Genomic DNA, 18,823 nt, shown 5'->3' with positions numbered 1-18,823 from the left:
CAGAACAGAAAGAAAACAGCATTTCAGGTAAGAAGAAGACTATGAGTGAAGGTGAGGCAGCGACAATGCAAACGAGTTATTTCTTGGGCTGGAAGAAACCCATCTGAGGAGCAAAGGGTTTCTGTTGGAGAAGAATGAGAAAGTTAGGTGAGTAGGGAAGATTCATTCATAGAGGTCTGGATTCCAAAAATATTGGTCCAGTAAATCTAACATGCAGAATCCAGGACTTCATCATGTGGGTGAGAAATCATCCCAGGCTTTAAACAGGCAATTAAGAATAAAAAAATGTAATTGTAGGAAGATTCATTTGATGGTGGTATTTGAGATGGATTAGAGAGGAAAGGACATAAGGCAAAGAAAGAAAAAAAAAAGAATCCTAAATGCCTTTGAGCATCCACTAAAAGTCTGACTGCAGGCAAACATAACAAACATGGTTCCTCCCCACCAGGCTTTGCAATCCAATGGGAAAGATATTCATTAATGCCAGTTACCTAGTAAGGACCTACTATGTGCCAAGAACTATACTGGGCCCTGGGGACACAGGGAAGAACAAAACAAAGTCCCGGCCCTCATGAGGCTCATCCTCCAAACTACCCGGAAGACAACACAAAAAGCAAATGCATAATTATAGTATCAATAATCAGGTACCGAGTGCCATGTAGAAAAATAAAGCAGGGCATTGGGTAGGGAATGGTGGAATGAAGTGGTCAGGGACGGCCTCTCCGAGAAAATGCCACAATATTTTAGGCCCAGAGAACAGGTGAAATGGAGATGCCACTGCTAGAAATAAGGGTATTGAGAAGTGGACTTAGTTTGTACGAGTACAGAGAATGTGGGGAGTCTCGTTTAGATGTGTGAAGCTTGTGGTAAAAGCAGGATATCCATTAAAAAAAAAAAAAAAAAAGAGATGTGAGAGACAGAACTGGTTTTATCGTATCTCCTGTGATGATCCCTCTGTCCAGCCTCGTGGAATCCCAGGGTAGGTAGCGAATTAATAGGCAGCAGGCAGCTGGTAACAAAATAATAATAATAATAATAATAATAATAATAATAATAATAATAACTTAAGGTTCACACACAACCAACCACCCAAAAGACCTTTGTCGCTTACTCCTTCAATCTTCAAGGCACAGTTGTGGGGACAGCTCTGTCCCCTTGGAGCATAGGTTGCCCCTTTGTGATTATTTCCTCTGCAGACAGCTCTGGGTGCTTTAATGTTTGGAACAAAGGGATTTGGAAAGCAAAATAAACAAATTTTAAACTGGCCTTCCTTGCCTTCCTAGAAGTGGCAAGAATTAAATACTGGGGTAGACTCAAGGGTAGGGTGACCAACTGTTCCAGTCTGCCTGGAACTGCAGGTCCTGCATCTTGGGGAAACCCCTCAGCACTGGGTGAAATGGGACAGTTGGTCCCCCTACCGCAGCTCTGACCTTCATAGCTATAACCTATGTCCGACCTGTGTGACACAACACAGGCTTTACATCTCTAAAGCGACATCAATGAGCTAAAGCAGGTGCTTAGTCTCCCAAGCCCTACCTAATCCCCTGTCCTAGAAGCTGGGTTGTCTTTCCCTATGCAGACTAGGGAGCTGAGTCAGAAATTCTTAAGTATAAAGTGACCCTGGATTTCTCCTCCTTCTATTCCCTCCACCTCCCACTCAGCCCAACCTACTACCTAAACCAGGTATATCAACTCCATCGGTGACCCTAGTCCATGCCATTTGCAGCCCTCTGCCCAGCCCTGGCCAGCAAGCTGGTGGGGCCTGAGGGTTGATTGAAGCCAGTTTATCAAAGAGGGAGAGGGGAACTCATCTGAGGTGATGACAGGCTCTACCACAGCAAATCACAAGAAAGGAGAACCTCTGATAAATTACAGTCCGCTGACCCTGACAGATTTGCAATTTTCATCTGTTACAAGAAACACCGGAAATGCTTATTAACACGTCAATTCAGAATTTTGTGTTCACCAGGTAAAAGCCCTGATATTAAGGTACACATATGTTCTTCCAGAAGCCACATATTGCAACACTCACAGGTGTTGGAAAAGCTCATAGGTCATTTCTGCCAATCATTAGAGAGTTCTCCAAAATTATAAGGAAGATTCAAAGAAAATGTCAAGAGTGATATTAATCTCAGCTTGGTCCCTTGTTACGGAATTTTCCTGCTTGACAAGTTTAAAAGAATAATAAGCCCGGGAAACAAGCCTCCAGGAATAATCCCTCTTTGGCCCCTTGTCACCTTGACTGCTTGTGTACAGACAAAAATGTAGAATGTTAAATAAGCTCTTTAGGTAACCTTTCCAGGTCTGCACAGAGCAATCCCAGCCAAGGCAAAGAGAAGTTGTTATTATCGCCTTTTTTAACTGAATTATCTGGAAAATTGCCTCAGACCCCCAAAGACAAATTACTGTTAAAACTTCCAGCGACTCAAATACTCAATGTTTGATCCCTGAAACAGCCCTTCCCAGCCCCTCCCAGCAAGGCTCAGCCTGACTGACTGTGACAGCCTGTTGCAAGATTGCCTCACTGACTTTTGCAATTTTGGGGCCAGTCTGATTTCTCCCTCTTCCCCCCGCCCTCTCCCTTTCCCTGCTTAAGGCCCTTTGGCCTACCTGTCTCTCCTTCTCCCCTACTTGATAACTCTGGTATATGAGAGCCAAAGCTAAATCAGAATCCCCACCCCACCCCAAAACAATTATGTTTAATCCTAGTCACAATCCATCCTACTGGCCCTCACTCTCCCAAGAGTACAATCTACTCTTTAACTTCTTACCCAGACTGTCTGCTTTCACTCTTCCGCCCCTAAACTGTTTCTACAAGCTCAGTTGGCACAGTGGAGTTGCAGCCCCAGATCCAGGTAGGTGGCAAATAATTACTGAGTACAGCATGAAGTATTTACATTCTAGATCTGCAGACAAACTTTTCCCAACAGCCCCCCTTCCATCTTCATCACGCCCAGCCCCCAACTTCACTTCTCAAGTGGGAAAGGGGGCGATTTGGATTTAATGGCAGTTCCCCGAAACACAGAAATGTATATCCAAACACCTGCAGGCACAGAGATTGTCCTCTCTCTCTCTCTCTCTCTCTCTCTCTCTCTCTCTCTCTCTCTCTCTCTCACACACACACACACACACACACACACACAACCTCTGCATAAAAGGGCACTCTCAATGAACCATTAATCTATCGGGTGACCCTAACAACACAAGCACCTGTGAATAAAACCAGTCAGGCAAGAAAGAACAGTATAAGCACACACTCTCTTATGCAGAGCCTGGAGACCTGTTCGGTCTTTACCTGGATCCCTCCCCCTTGCCTTCTCCCCCCTCTGATCCCCACACCTGTGGGAAGATGACAACCCTTCCGAATAAAAACGACTGATTTTTCAGTTAGGTAGAACCCCATTACGGGTTCTTCTCGGGCTGCCCCAGACGAGGGAAGCTGTACAGCCACCCACCCCACTAAAAAGGGTCCTGTCACAAATGCACACGGATACCTCGCTGGGCTCCGGGTGCTCACCATGGCGCGCACCTGCAGCAGGACCGCCCGCGACCAGGCCTGCCCTCCCCTGCCCCCAGGCGCGGTCTCCCCCTCCCGGCCCCCAGCTCACACAGCGCAGGCGTGCACAGCTCGTGGCCGCCATCCCCCAGGTCGGTGGCCCGCTCCTCCCCCCCTCCCCCTCCCCCTCCCCCCACCCCCTCCTCCTCTGTCTGGCTCGTGTTCCGCTGGCCCCAGTCCAGGAAGCCCAGGAGGCGGGTCTTGGAGAAAAGATATAAGCGGCCGTGGGACGCTGACAAAGTGCCAGCTGCGGAGTCTTCACCTGGAAGAGCCGCAGCTGCCCAGAAGGAGAAGAACGCAGGGCCGGCCGGACCGACTGACAGCTCACCATCCCCCAGTTCGCGCTGCCTCGAGTTGCTCCCTGCGTCGCTCAGGTGAGCCCCCGCCCACAGGGCCTGGGAGCCCCCTTTCTGTGGTTCTCTACCGAGAGCGGAGGGAGGGGTGCTGGAACCATCCTTCAGTGACTAACGGTCCCCTTCCCTGCGCCGCTCCTCCCGCAGGTCCCTCCGGCCCGAGAGCCCAGGTCTGGAATGGAAATGGTGCAGGAACTGATTCCTCTGGCCAAGGAGATAATGACCCAGAAGCCCAACCGGAAACTGGTGAAGCTGTACGTGCTGGGCAGCGTGCTGGCTTTCTTCGGCGTGGTACTCATCCTGGTGGAGACTGTCTGCAGCCCCTTCACGGCCTCCAGCCGCCTGCGGGAAGAGGAGGCAGCGGTGGCCGAGCTGCGGGCTGCCCGGGAGCGCCAGGCCCTCCGGACACAGACCCAGCCGGAGAAAGGCAAGCAGCATGAGGCCGCCCTCTGCAGCCGGGCCCTCTCCAAGCGGCAGCAAGGCTCCTAGGAGCTGTGGGAGGCCAGCAAAGGGAGGGGGAGAGGAGAGAGAGAGAGAGAGAGAGAGAAGTAAAGAAAGAAAAAGACAGAGACAGAGACTGACTCACATAGGAGAGAGCAAGAGTCCTGTGCTGTTTGGGCTTACTTCGAAGAAGACACTTATTTCGAAGAAGAACTGAATGCACACAGATCCACCGAAAGGAGCTTGGGATTGAGGTTTTGCTGCTGTGCAGCACTGCGGAAGGCTGTCTAACACTATGTGTCTTTGAGCTATTTGAGTGCATCTACCATTCTGCACTAGGGCAGAAGGAAGAGAAACGTTTTTTATATTATTATTATTACAATGACTACCATTTTTGCATTTGAAATATAAACGTTTTATACTATGTCTCAGTATCTGATTCCTGAAGGGCATGGTTCCCTGGGGGGGTGGGCAGCAGGGAGCGTGGGCATGCTGGGGAAGGGGGTCTTATCTGACCACTGGAGAGAGCAGCTTCCTGAAGGTGCACTTGCTTCACTGCTAGGGACTCTGATATTCATAGTACATACTCATAAGTACTTTGAGGATTTGGTTTTGCTTCGTGTTAGTGGTGGGAAGAAAACTTTTATAAGTCCCACCAGACTTAGCATTTTGATTAAGATCAGAAGATAGATAAGCTTCTGAGCTAGAACTCGTGAATGGGAGATGCTGGTCAATTCTAGGGCAGAAAATCCACTTACCATTTCACACTTGTGCATCAGAGGCTCGGATGGCTGGTACCTCTTTCTTCCTAACTGTATTTTACCAAGAGAAAGAGGGGGAGGGGAGGGAGAACACCAACGAGCTGGTAGGAAAAGAGGGAAGGCAAGCTCCCAACACCTAATTGGATGTCTAGTTCTACCCAGCCTTCTTCTTCATGAAGTCAAATCACAGTAAGAGAAGCTCTAGGTTAAGAGAAAAGACTGGTTGTCACAGACCTGAGTCCCCTTCCTCCAGGGACAGCCTTTGCTCTGCAGTAATAACTAATTCAGAGGCCCTATAAGGCTCAGCAAAGGAAATTTTAAACAATGGCTCTTAATGAGGTAGCTAGGGGCATGGGCCTGATGGCACTCTCCTCTTGATTTTAATGTCTCCTGCCCTAACCAGGTACAGATATTTCAGTCTTGTCATCAATGGCTACACATTTTTGCAAAACATACCAATGACTTCTGTCATTACCTCTGATCAGACTCTCTCCCTACCACCACCTTCTCCACACACACACCCCTCCATTTTATTTCTGCCAGTACAAATCCTACCCAGTTTTCCTGGCCCTAATCAAATGTCATCTCTCTCTGAAATCTATCCTTATCATTCCAAGCTAAAGAACAATCAGAATGCAATGAGATTGCATGGCCCAGTGGCTCAGGCCAACACCGAAGGCCGCCGGTTCGATTCCCACATGGGCCAGTGAGCTGCGCCCTCTACAGCTAAGACTATGAACAACAGCTCTCCCTGGAGCTGAGCTGCTGTGAACAGCCAGAGCTCTGTGTGAGCTGCTGTGCTGCCTGTGCTACTGTGGGTAGCTGACCGTGCTGGCCGGCAGCCATCGTGAGCAGCCGACCACCCAACTTGAGCCACTGTGAGCGGCCGACTGGTGACCAACTGCCTCAGCGGGTGGAGAGCAAGGCTCATAATACCAGCTTGGGCCAGGGAGCTGTGCCCTACAACTAAACTGAGAAACAATGGCTTAAAAACTGGGGGGCGGGGGCAACAACAACAACTAAAGAATGCGGTGAGATTAACCAGGAGAAATAGACATACTTAACGGAAGAATATCAGTGGTACCACTGTTCTCCGTTTCCAAATGGGAAACTCAACCCTACATGAAGACATAGATAGCCTTGGCTTATTTTAGGGATTCACCCTATCTTGCTCTTCTAAGTTGGTCTTCCTAATGCCTCTCCTGTTATGTTCATTATTCCACCCATTTGCCCAGCTCTCAACAGCTCAAACCACCCTCTAGCACATTCGCCCCAAACCAATCCACTGCTGACTATTCTTCCTTCAATACCTTTCATCCTGCTGCTCCTCCACTCAAGAAGCATCACAGACTAAACTCGCCGGCCTCAGTGGGTCCATGATCTGCTTCCATCCCAGCCCTTTCACCTGACTTCTCAGGCGGCCCAGGGCGAATCCTGGGACATTCCTTTTGGTCTTCTCTGTCTTTGTTCACATTACTCTTCCCACCTGGATGTCCTCCCACCCACAATCCACATCTTCTGAAACCACATACGTCAAATTCTCCAACGCAGGTATAGTTTCAAATATCCCGCCCATTGCCCAACTCCATATTAAATCATGTACTCCAATTTTTGGTTTAGAAGTAATGCCTATATTTTTTTGGTTTGCCTACATATAAGAAAATATATTTTTTACATATTTGCCTGAATATACAAGTAATGCCTATACACTTTTAGTTTAAAAGGTTATTCGTGCCTATACATATTCAAACTACCCAACCCAATCGAGTCAGCTGTTTAAATCTCTGTCCTCACTGATCTGCTCATTTCTCTGAATTCTTACAGGCCATACAATCCGGGTCTCACACTGGATGACTCAGTAATGGAGCTTGTTTTCCAGTTGTTTTATGGATCTGGATCTGGTCATATCTCTCATAGTATAATCGTCTTGAAGTCAAGGATTATATCTTCCTCTTTCGTGTTCACAGAAATTATCAAATCCTTGGCAAATAGTAGGTTCTTCATAAATGTTCTCAATCTATTGAACCTAGAATAAGGTTCTCAGTGGGAGGGGGGACAATTTTGTCACCCCAGGAGACATTTGAAAATGTCTGGAGACATTTCTGGTTGTCTGGTAGGGAAGGAAAGGCATTACTGCTAACAGCTAGTGGGTAGAATCCAGGGATGCTGTTAAACATCTTATAATGCACAGGACAGCTGCCCACAACAAAGGATTCTCCAGTCCAAAATGTCAGTAGGGCCAAGGTTGAGAAACCCTGGGTTAAAGGGAAGGAGAAAGAATTTGTTTAATAGTTTCAGGATCACGATTTTGAGGTGATCTCACAAGACTATGTGTGGTTGTGATCAAACATGATAAGTCATTTTCCCAACACTGGGACAAAAACGGTCCTTGTCTCTATCCTGGTTGGCAATTTTATCAGCAACCAAGTAGGAGAAGTGACAGAAGGTATACTTATCAATTCTGTTGAGATTAGTAGAGAGCTGAGATTAGTAGTCAGAATTCAAAATGACTCAGCAGGCTGGAACCAGGCACTGAAGCTAACTGATTGAAAGAAATTAAATAGGGAAGAAGACACAGCACAGAATTTAGGTCCAAAAAATCAGTTGTTTGACTACAGAATTATGAAAGCTTTCTAGCAACAGATCGTATGAAAAAGACTTAGGTGTTTTCACTGATTATAAGCTCAAGATAAGCCAACAAGGGCTTGTGACAGGCCTGCGAAAACAAAATAACACCTTATTGGTAGAAGTAGAATGTCCAGTAAAAGGGAAGAGGAGGAGGTTTTGTTTTACTTTGCAATCTGGCAGGTGGGAAACAAAAGACGTTAAATCCAACTGCATGGGTTGCTTGGGTTTGCATTATTCTTTTTTTTCCTTTTTCTTTTTGAGTTTTAATGACTGAAGCAAAAAAGATCTGAAACTGCAGCTTCTGGAAGAAACATTTGTTCTTGCCGGTCTTGTACCTCTCTTCGAACTTGACCTTGACCTCCTGTCGGGCCTTGTGTTTCAGAGCAAGGTCTCTGAAGACGTCTTCGTTGACAACAGTTTTGTCCAAGGGGATATCCACAGAGTACTTTGTGGGCATGAGGTGATTGCAGTTATAAGCTTTCACAAAGGATTTGATCTTTGACCTCTTAGCAATTATCTTCTTGCCCATGGCCGCTGACACTTTTCAGGGGTAGCAGTCAATTCCATCCACCAGAGCATGGCTGTAAGGGCGGTGTGAGGTGCCATCATCAATGTTCTTCACGATGACTGCTTTGTGTTCAGAGTAGCATCCGGCCAGGACCAGTGCCACTTTTCCAGGTTTCATAAACTTGCCCACTGGAACCTACAGCAGAAAGGCAAGAACCGCTCTTCTCTCTGGGTTTGCATTCTGACTCCCCTATTTGTGAGCTTTAAGACCTTGGACAAGTTACTTATAACCTGTCTGCCTCAAGTTACTTAAATTCTTTCCTCATCTATAAAATAGTACCTTCCTCATGAGGTAATTTTGCAAATTAAATGAGGTAAGGGCTTAGAGAGAACTGGCATATACAGTTGACCCTTGAACAATGTTAGGGGCACTGCACTCCCTACAGTTTGCACTGCATCCCCATGTATAACTTTTGACTCCCCCAAAAACTTAACTACCCTCGGTATTCACGGGGGATTGGTTCCAGGAGTCTCCCCACTTGGCGGATACCAAAATCTGTGGATGTTCACGTCTTCTACATAAAATAGCGTAGATCAATGCATACAATATGGCCTCCAAATCCACGGACTTCCAACCACAGATCAAAAACAGTACAAGTTACTTCCTGAAAAAATTCTCACATCACTAGACCTGTGCAGTTCATACCTGTGTTGTTCAAGGGTCAATTGTAGTAAGCTGCCAGCCAATGATAACTGTTGTTGTTGTTATAATTTAAGACAAACCTGTTTAGAGTAGAGTGACTTGGGCAGATAAAAGTACAGAAACCCTGTCACACGCAGAACAATAAAATGGGTCACAAGAGAAGATAAGATACAGCAGTGTCACATAACAATTGCCTTCGAAGATATGAGGGGCTGCCATAGAGGTCCAATAAAGTACAATAAAATAGACTTATTTTATGTGGTTTGAAAGTGCAGAACTAAGACTAGCTAGTAGGAATACAAGGAAGCAGATCTTAGGTCGTTAAGAAATGAGAGTATTTCAAAACATAATGAGTTACTTTGTGATGTATAGTAAGCACCCCATTACTAAGAGCGCCCTGGCAGAGGTTGGATCTCATCTGCCAGGGATGGTATAAAATGGAGGAAATTTCTGAACTTGGAAGCATGTTAGTCTTATGACCCCTGTGGTCCCATCCAATTATAAGATGCTAAGATTCTGTTTAGTACAACCACCAAATAGGGAATATATTTCCCACTCCAGCCTATTTCTCTAGAACCCACCCTCTCTTCTCTATATTTCTAATGCCTTTGTTCTTTATCTCAGCATGTTGACAAATATTTTCCTTCTTAATGGATGACTATTAAAAGTAATAAATTTAATTCCAAAAATAAACCATTTCCTGCCTAAGTTTATCTAACTAATACTCTTGCCTCTTAGAAAATACCCTAACCTAGTGGGTGAACCTAATGGTTCTCAAACTTGGTCAGAATGAAACACTTATTAGTCTACTTCGCTCTGTACAAAACACCACAAAAGTCTGATCCATGAATATGAATAAATATATTATTATGTGTTATATCAGTTACCAATTTGCACTGTGTTCTGGTAAAAACAAATAGTAGATACCAACTGTGGGAATATTAAAAAGTTCTTGGGAAAAGTTTGATTGTTCTATAATCATGGTACCCAGAACCAGGTATAAACCAATTGGCTCAATCAATGACAACTCGCCTCAGTTCACGCATTTTTATGTGCCAAACCAATCAGCGATAGCCCCTCACTTCTGAGGGTCAGCTAACCAGGATCTGATTCACCCTATAAATACATTTCAGAGTGCCAGCCAATCAACAAATAAATATGCTTCTATAGATGACATCAGCCTACTTACGTCTGGGAAAGTACACCATTTCCTGAACTTCATGCTTCCCCAAAACCAACAAGCGTATGTACTTGGCTCCTTGGGCCCAAACTCTATTTGTCCTTCAATCTGTTGCCAGATAAATCAGGGTCAATAGTAGTCTGAATTCAATTAGTTTCACTGAGTTCTTATCACTTCCATGATTTATAACCAAGCAGGTCTTTGTATAAAACAATTAGACCTCAATCTTTGTATAAAGTAATTAGAAATTTTAGTGTACAGATGTACATTCTGGTAAATAATTATACCTAGACCTTTACATAAGGTTATTAGACCTTTGCATAATTAGACATAGGTCCGTATAAATTCAGCAAACCTTTTTGTTTTAGAGGTGTACCATTAGATAACTATTTTTGCCATTAAACTGTTCAGTCCTCTGGTGCTCACTTTGCTTTTGCTTTTGTTTGTCTATATTATAAAGTCTTATTTTATGTGTTCTTTCTTTGTTCTGGAACACCTTATTTCTGAGATATAAATAATGGAGTGTTTCATATGGAATGGCCCAATAGGTCGCCAATCTAATCCAAGCTGGTCCTAAGGGATAACAGTTGAAGGTCCATTCAACTGGTAACCAATTCAAGAAAAGTAATTGGTCAAACTTAGCTTTAGGTTCCCTACACGAGGGCACTCTCTGTCTTGTCAATGTGTGAAAGGTCACTTTTAGTCTGTAGTCTGGGGTCAAAGATTGTCAGGTCATTGAGTGCATGGCCCTTTTCTAACCTTTGCTTAGAAAGGGAACCCCAAGATACCATCTGCAGGCACACATACTTCCTAAATAGCCTCTTTTGTCTCTCTTGGGTTCTTGTATGTCAAAACCACAACTTCCTCTTGGAAGAACTCCTGCTTTCCATATAGAGCTGTACTGTAATCCTAACTCTTGCGCTTACTTTGATAAAGAGCAAAAACTTTGAGTTAGAATAACAATACCATCATGGAGAACTTCTGACATGTCAAAATCAATAAATTAATTCATTTAAGAGGAACCCCAGAAATCTAGAGTCAATAGTTGGCTTCTTTAATTAGTACACTGAGGTTAAACAAACAAAATTCTAACTCCAGCATGGTCTCTTTCAAAGACTCTGACACCTTCTGAAACCCATCCTCATTTCATTTCTCTCTTTCCACTCATCTTTACCTGACCTTCTATATAAGCCACCATTTTTTCAGTGTTTTCTCTGGGGGAAAAAAGAAGTTACACTGCAAAATTGCTAAATCACAAGGCAGCCCTAAAGAAGTTGGGTATACCAAACTGTTTTTTGTTTCGTCTTAGTTTAAATAAATTGAAACTTTTTAAAAAAAGAAGTTAAGTTTAAACCCTGGTCTAGAGCCATATTAAGAGTCATAATTAAGGATTTTCCTAAACCTCAGGAAGCGAGGCAGAAATCCGTTACACAATTCAAGATTTTATTAGGTACTTAATGTCCTGAACTACAGATCTGGACCAACTAGTTAAGGTGTTAGTGTTTCAGCTGGAGAAAAATATTTAAAAGCAGCAGGGTAAGAAAGGAAATTTTTAAATAACTCATCTGTGTAAAATGAAGAAAAACATTCCTTAGATAGAAAGAAAAAAATAAAAAATACAGTACAAAAGACAATTCCAGAAGACTTTCTTTTAAAGATACACTGGACAAAGATTCAAAATTATAAACTAAATAAAAATGAAAACAGACTTCAGGGAACTTTCAAGGAGTATTCTAGCATAGACCCAATAGTTTTTCTTCTAATGGGCTCAAATATGAATTAGGAGATTTAATGAGAAAAAAATTAATTGAAATCCAAACCTAGCAGTTTAGAAAATATTCACTATGTGGGTAGACATTTTCAGAGAGCCTCAGAAAGTAAATAAGCTAGAAATCAATACAAATTATGGGTCTCTAGATTAAAACAAACAAACAAACAAACAAACAAACAAACAAACAAACAAGAACAAAAACCTGGCTCCTGAAAGAAAAACAAGACTAAAAGGTCTTCTATCCTCTAAGAACTGGGAGCCCATAGATAAGGATACTTGTAGCTATTACAAGTAGAAGAATCATTGTAAGAACCAATGTCCTTTACGGCTAACAAACAGAAAGATGACTATCGAAAATCTGTCCAATGATGCTGCTCCAAAGGAAACATTAGCACCCAACAATTCCAGTCCTTCCTAAATTGATGTCCCCAAATCTCAGAGAGACCAGTATGTGGCCATAGCAATTATACTCTCCATCAGGGCAGCTGTCTAGTTTGACTCATCACTCTCAGTAAACATTGTTGAAAAGTGAATACAGGGGCAGCCGGATGGCTCAGTTGGTTAGAACGAGAGCTCTGAACAACAGGGTTGATGGTTCAATTCCCACATGGGATGGTGGGCTGCACCCCCTTCAACTAAAGATTGAAAACGACGACTGGACTTGGAGCTGAGCTGTGCCCTCCACAACTAGATTGAAGGACAACGACTTGGAGCTGATGGGCCCTGGAGAAACACATTGTTCCCCAATATACCCCAATAAATTTTTTTAAAAAAGTGAATACATAAATGGATGAAGAAAGTGACCTCCATCATTAATTGGTGTGAATCAGGCTAGAGTTATTGTCCTTACACCTGGAGCCCCTACCCCATCTGGATCCCATCGCAGGCTCCTGTCTCCCCTCTTCCACTCCACACTCCTGCTCATGTGGTCACATAATGGTTTATAAGTTATATAGGTAATTCCCTAAACAGCTTATAATTGAGAAACATGTAGACACACAGGCCTCACAGGTACATTGGATCACTAGAGTCTCTTCTCGTGCAGAATGAAATCTGCCCAAACCCAGTTCTCATTTCAGTACTTTCCTTTGAGGCAAAGCCAGGAATCTGAGAGCTAAGGGTGGGACAGGGGTTCTGCCTGGTGTGACTGTGGCATATTTAGAGCTAACAATAGTATTAAATCAGTCTCCAGGGCAACCAGCGCCACTTCCAATCATCCAGGTCCTGGACTGCCTCAGGAGGTTCTCTGTCCTTTGGGGAACGCTGATGGCTGCCACCCAGGATTGGGCCACTCTGGCTGCCTTTTGGGGCTCCTCTCCCGGTGCCTCCCGGCTGCAAGCTTGGTCCTAGCGTAGGGCCTTCTTCCTTGGGGTGGGTTTCACCTCCTTGTATCAGGTGGCAGACCAGCTGCTTCCAGTCTCGAATCAGGTCTTCTGACTCCTCCCAGAAACCAACCAACTTCTGAGCAGGAAATCCCGCCCCTCCCCAAAGAGTGGGAAACCGCAGAGGAAGAGAGAAATGAAACAGAAGGGAAAGCAGAGGAGGAGGGAGAGGGAGACAAGAAGCAAAAGGAAAAAGGCAATCAATAAAAAGAAGTCAAATTTGGTTGAAATCTCAAGGTAAGACTTTTTAAAATCACATTATATATAATAGCATCGCCATTTGTGTCAGATCCTAGTTCACAGTAGGTCCTCAAAAAACCGCTGTTGAAATAATGCATCTACTAGAATAAACGAGAGAGCGGGACTGAAGGGAGATTCAATGTCAAATGCTGGTCAAAAAAAGAAATGCCCAATGAGTTACAAAATATGTAGGAGGGAAGATATGATAAGACGCAGATGGAACCAAATGTCTGTTACTGGCAATGAGAGCATTCTGATCATTTTGGGACAGAAAGTTAAGTTGAACAAAAAGTTGCAAAAATAGTCTTAAAAATGTCTGCATGTTCTGTTGATATCATACAAAGATTGCAGTTTGTAAGCATTTTTAAAAATTGGCTTTAAACGGATGACAGAGCACAAACACCAGGCTGTATCTTAGGAATTGCTAAGAGTGCTGATATCTGCATTTTGCATCCAATCATCAGCTAGTTTAATATTATTAATATTGAAGTCTGGAGCTTTGAGAAAGGCTCATTTTATTTCAAGAAATCTTGTTCAATGGACCAAGGGAGGCCTGAAGTTGTCAATCAAAATTCTTCATGTGCTGTTCACCTTTAATCCCAGTCCAGCCTGGCTGCTCAGGATACTGACCCTCTGAGCTTTAAAAGGGCCTGTTCAGAGAGCCTTCAAAGGCACTTCTTTCAGGTCAGTTAGAGAAACCCTGACAGGAACAGGAAATGCCATTCCCCACCCCCACCATTTACCCAAACCCTCACTTGCCATCAATAGACAGTATCATCCAAAAGTTTGTGGTTTACTGATCCAGTCACTTGGAGGGATTAAAATAGCTAGAGTCATGCTTTGGAAAGCGTCTATAGACGATGGTGATGTTTTCACAGCAGTTGGCTTTTAAGAGTCCTGCTCCCCCAACTTTTCCAACAGAGCTAAACAATCCAGAGGGACACGTTTGAAGTGTGTTGTTTATTTGGGGTTTTTTGTGGGGTTTTTTTGGTGCCAGTATTTCTCTTTGGGGTTTGTGTGAGTAAATCAAAGTCAGAAGCTGAAAGGAGGGTGGGAGAGGTACTGAGAGATGGAAGAATCTCACTCCGCTGGCTTGCCAAGATTTGAAAGGAATTGCTTTTCCCCTGTTAGCATGATGTGAAAATAAAATCCAAAAATCCAAGCTTGCTCTTTATACTAATTTCAGTACAGCTAAAAGCTCCCTGCATCCAATTTCTGAGCTGGTACAAATATTAAAGTTAATCTAATTTAATTCCTCTTGTTTGCCAGGTGAGGGAATTAAAGCCAAGACAGGGGAAGGGCCTTGCCTGAGGTCACATATATGTCAGTAGTGGAGGGGAGAATGGAACTCAATTCTCTTGGTCCCACCCAGGAGCCTTTCAAGTAACAACCCAAACTTTACAGGAAGGTGCCCCAGACGCCCCAGGACTCATAAACACTGCATCTGGTGATTAAATAAAATATTCCATTAAAAGATGCTCAACTAATCCTTGCCTGGCAGAGATGGAAAGAAGGAAAAGATTTGCCTAATAGTTAAGTTTTTCCAGAATCTTTTTATGACTGTCAGGGGACTAGAGATTATAAAAGAAGGATTTAAGGTAGGTTTGTCATGAGAGAATTCGAATATTTTACATTCCTACCATTAATCCAGCATTTTATATCCTTTATATAATCCCATAGCATCCCCATTTTACAAATACCATTGTTTGAATTTGCTCAAATTCAGAGGGAATAGCATAGTATTATTTCTGCATCTCTCATTAGCAGGCTCAGGATTATGCTCTGGACTGACATGGATATTTATAGTTTAATGACCATTAAACTCTTACTCAGGCCACTCCCCAACATGGACCCTTGTTCCAGCCATTTCAACCTCCTTGAGGTTCTTCTGACATGTCATGCTATTTCTAGACCCCTTGCCTGAATGTGTGCAGTTCCCTCTACTTAGAATGCTTTTCCCCCAACTTCATCTCCATAACTTGTACTTATCCTTCAAAACTTAACTCCCGGACCACCTCTTCTCAGAAGTCTTCCCCCACTGACACACTGGGCTGATTTGGGTGGCCTGTTCTGTACTCCTGTAGCATCTTATACACACACTGGTTATAGTATACTATTATGCTATGGTGACTTTTCATTTACTTGCCTACCTACTTTCCTTTTACTTAATTACAATCTCCTTGAAGAAGGAAGACACCAAATATTGCTCAGCTTTTATATTCTGGCACCTAGCACAGTTGGGTCATTTGTTAGTTCATGCTCAATAAACGTTTGGAATAAATGGATGAATAACAAATGAAATATTTTCTTTCGTTTTCTACCATTAAAATGATTTAATAAAAAGTTTCATTTCCACACTCTTGACTTCTGGGTAACTTGAGAAATAGAAGATGTCACTATTATAAGCTTTCCCTCGTTTCAAGCCTGACAGTCTACTCGAAAGAGCTATCAAAGGGTTAAACGTGGCATTTGAACAAACGTACTAATTTCTATTTCCTTAAAAAATGCACTAATCACAGTAGGAGAATTTACAGGCTTTAAGCCACAAATACAAAGAGAACTGGAATTGAGACAATAGCAGATGAGAGGTGTCAATACCCTTTCGGAAGATGGAAAGCAAATGGACAAGTGATAAGTGACTTAGCAAACTGGACACTGCTGAAGCCCAAGTGTCCATAACAGGAAGCCAACAAGAAGCCACAGAGCCCAGGAGAGTCTCAGGGATCAGAGCATCAGGAATCTCAGAACATACAGGGAGAGACGGGGGCAAAAACAGGAGACATTCCAGATCCCCTCTCTTGCCCTCCAACTGAAGAAGGGAAGTTTATTATCTGGAGAAACTGGCCAAAGAGGTAGCAGATTTAAGGACATCAGGCACAGCGGAGGGTGTGGTTAGGCATGGAGCTAGAAACAGAAGGATTAGAGAGTGACTCCATCCTGAAAGCTGAGATTCCCCAGCCCTTTACCCTGGCTAAGCTCCCAGAACACCAACAGCCTGGCTTGTATCCCTCTCCATTCACCCTACTCCAGCCCACACTAGGCAGAAAAGTTAAGGATTCCTGTGTAGAAAGTATCCAACCAAAGGAAAAAACAAACCTAAGTCACTGGTATTTGGGGCCCCCCAAGGAAAGTGTCCAGTGTCCTCTGGATTGTCCTACAGTAGAGTTCAACAATTAACAAGCCCTGCCCTCACACACAAAGCTTCCAACAGCCAAGGAATGGACCCCAAGGATCACCAATCATGGAATGAAAGCCTCTGACATTTAAGATGGAGACTCCAAAATAAGTAATTGAGACAACAGAAGAAATCATTAATCACAACAGCCATGATGACATCGACGTTCCCCCAGAGATAAGGGAAGACTCTTCATCCATGAATGAAGACCAGGAAACCAATGTGTTAAAACAGTAGTAAAGAACAAGAAAGAGCTTTTCAAAATAAGAATACAACGAGAAATTTAAAAGTTAAAATGAAGCACTGGAAGATATAATTGACAAAATGTTCCAGAAAGCAGGACAAAAAGGGAAAGAAAGAAAACATAGGACAAAAACAGTAAGAAACTTACAGGGTCCATCCAGGAACTCTGATATCTTCTAATAAGAATACCAAAAAGAAAGCACAGAGAAAATGGAGGGGACTACATTAACCAAAAACATAATTTCTCCAAAATTTCCCATAATGAAAGATTTGCATTTTTATATCGAAAGGACCCAGTAGGTGCTCCACACAATAAAAGAAAGAAAGAAAAAAACCTCTCCCCAAAGTACATAAGGCTGTAAATGTTAGAACCCCAGGAATAAAAGGATCCCAAAAGCTCTAGAAAGAAGCAAACCAGTTCCCAAACCAAAGACCAGGAATCCAGGCAGCAACTGGACTTCTCAGGATCAACAGTAGATGCTGGAAACCAAAAGGCAACATGGCAATGTTTTCCAATTCCATGAGAAAAAAATCTCCGATCTAGAAAACCTTACCTAGACAAACCAGGACTCAATAGACGGTATAATAAGGGCAAGCAGGCAGAGCTGCTACCCTGGGATTTATGTGGCCATGGTCTGATGGATTAATGCCCACGTAAAGATGTTAAATGTAAAATAGCAGTCCTGAACCCAAGGTCTCAAAAAATTTCCTTACCATTCGTGAGAAGTCAACCAAGAAAGAGAGAAGTTGGAGTTCCCATGTGGATGGCAAAGGGACAGCCGAGCTACCAGCTATCAAGTCCTAATCCAGATTGCAACAGGAGGCCTGGGGGCGCCAAGAGGGGGATCTCCAAGGAAAAAAACAGATGGACTTACCCAATTAATTTGACCAACTAACTTGAGTTTTCTAGCTCTTGTCAGAGGATTTGTAGAACATGGACAACTAAGTAATCCATAAAACAAAAATGTGATTGTAAACTCAGGGGTTCGGAGGGAGGGTAGGAACAGAAGAAAAGAAATGCAATCATAATACATGACATTGACGAGCTGTAAACAATTAGTCATAATAATATGAACACTGACGACTGATTTAATTAAAAATTGTGAAATAATAGTATTAGGACTCTAGGAGACAGGAAATGAGTGTTGGTCTGTATTGCAAAAAAAAAAAAAAAAAAAAAAAAGCAAAATCCTAATACTTCTTATTAGGAAATCAATAAATAATTTTTTAAAAATAAATTTTATTGGGAATATTGGGGGACAGTGTGTTTCTCCAGGGCCCATCAGCTCCAAGTCGCTCTCCTTTAATCTAGTTGTGGAGGGCGCAGCTCACTGGCCCATGTGAGAATCGAACCAGCAACCCTGTTGCTCAGAGCTCGCGCTCTAACTAAGCCCTCCGCCCTCCCCAACAAATAATTTCTAAAAGCAAAATCAACAAATAGCAATAAAAGCATATTGTTTAAAAATATGGGGTTGACTCACAGAGGAAAAAAAATAAGATTTTCAAAAGGCGACACCTCTGAATGAGACTAGAGTATGGAGGAGGAAGGAGCAAGGGCCGCTGTTATTCATGAAAAGCCTTTGGAACCATGTCACTTTCTCAACCCTCCTCATGTATTACATTGATAAATATTAAAATTACTTTTTTTAAAAAAAGAGAGATAATGGTTCGATCTTAACAGTGGTCTCCCATGGATTACATTCTACCAGTCGACATGTTGATGCCCAGAGCCATTCAATTAAATCTCAAACAAGCTGTAGTTAAAGTATTTACCTAGTTACCTAGAGCAGTTCTCCAGTCTGTGTGTCCACAGTTTACTTCAGAATCGCCTGGGGAGCTCTGTAAAAATTCAGATTCCTGGGTCCCTCCCTTGATGGTTCTGA

General features: G+C 43.2%; 4 protein-coding genes and 1 pseudogene across 5 annotated transcripts in view; 2 read left to right on the top strand and 3 right to left on the bottom strand.

Annotated features, from left to right (window-relative positions):
* LAMB3 (laminin subunit beta 3) overlaps positions 1-3,616 on the bottom strand; it is a 52,874-nt gene extending 49,258 nt beyond the window's left edge. The window contains exons 1-2 of the mRNA XM_074321967.1: positions 3,495-3,616; positions 924-1,009 (exon numbers count right to left, since the gene is read on the bottom strand). The gene's annotated coding sequence lies outside the window, so the exon portion shown is untranslated. The remainder of the gene's footprint in view (positions 1-923; positions 1,010-3,494) is intronic.
* Positions 3,617-3,771: 155 nt separating this feature from the next.
* On the top strand, positions 3,772-4,776 carry G0S2 (G0/G1 switch 2). Its single transcript, XM_019714485.2, has 2 exons — positions 3,772-3,930; positions 4,057-4,776. The coding sequence occupies exon 2, from the start codon at positions 4,087-4,089 to the stop codon at positions 4,396-4,398; it is 312 nt and encodes a 103-aa protein (XP_019570044.1). The 5' UTR covers positions 3,772-3,930; positions 4,057-4,086; the 3' UTR covers positions 4,399-4,776.
* Positions 4,777-4,923: 147 nt separating this feature from the next.
* LOC141569315 (large ribosomal subunit protein eL27-like) lies at positions 4,924-8,430 on the bottom strand (annotated as a pseudogene).
* A 3,650-nt stretch (positions 8,431-12,080) lies between these two features.
* Positions 12,081-18,823, bottom strand: part of LG17H1orf74 (linkage group 17 C1orf74 homolog) — an 84,204-nt gene continuing 77,461 nt past the window's right edge. Inside the window, exon 6 of one of the 2 annotated variants that reach the window (XR_012492814.1) lies at positions 12,081-13,361. The gene's annotated coding sequence lies outside the window, so the exon portion shown is untranslated. Of the gene's footprint in view, positions 13,382-18,823 lie in introns of both variants that reach the window. The other variant, XR_012492815.1, reaches the window with a different exon arrangement.
* Positions 13,406-18,823, top strand: part of HSD11B1 (hydroxysteroid 11-beta dehydrogenase 1) — a 41,914-nt gene continuing 36,496 nt past the window's right edge. The window contains exon 1 of the mRNA XM_074321970.1: positions 13,406-13,519. The gene's annotated coding sequence lies outside the window, so the exon portion shown is untranslated. The remainder of the gene's footprint in view (positions 13,520-18,823) is intronic.

This window comes from Rhinolophus sinicus, linkage group LG17 (genome assembly GCF_036562045.2).
Source record: "Rhinolophus sinicus isolate RSC01 linkage group LG17, ASM3656204v1, whole genome shotgun sequence".
In the NCBI taxonomy this organism is placed as follows: Eukaryota; Metazoa; Chordata; class Mammalia; order Chiroptera; family Rhinolophidae; genus Rhinolophus; species Rhinolophus sinicus.
Note: the sequence above shows the minus strand (reverse complement) of the source record. Positions and strands in the feature narration are given on the sequence as shown.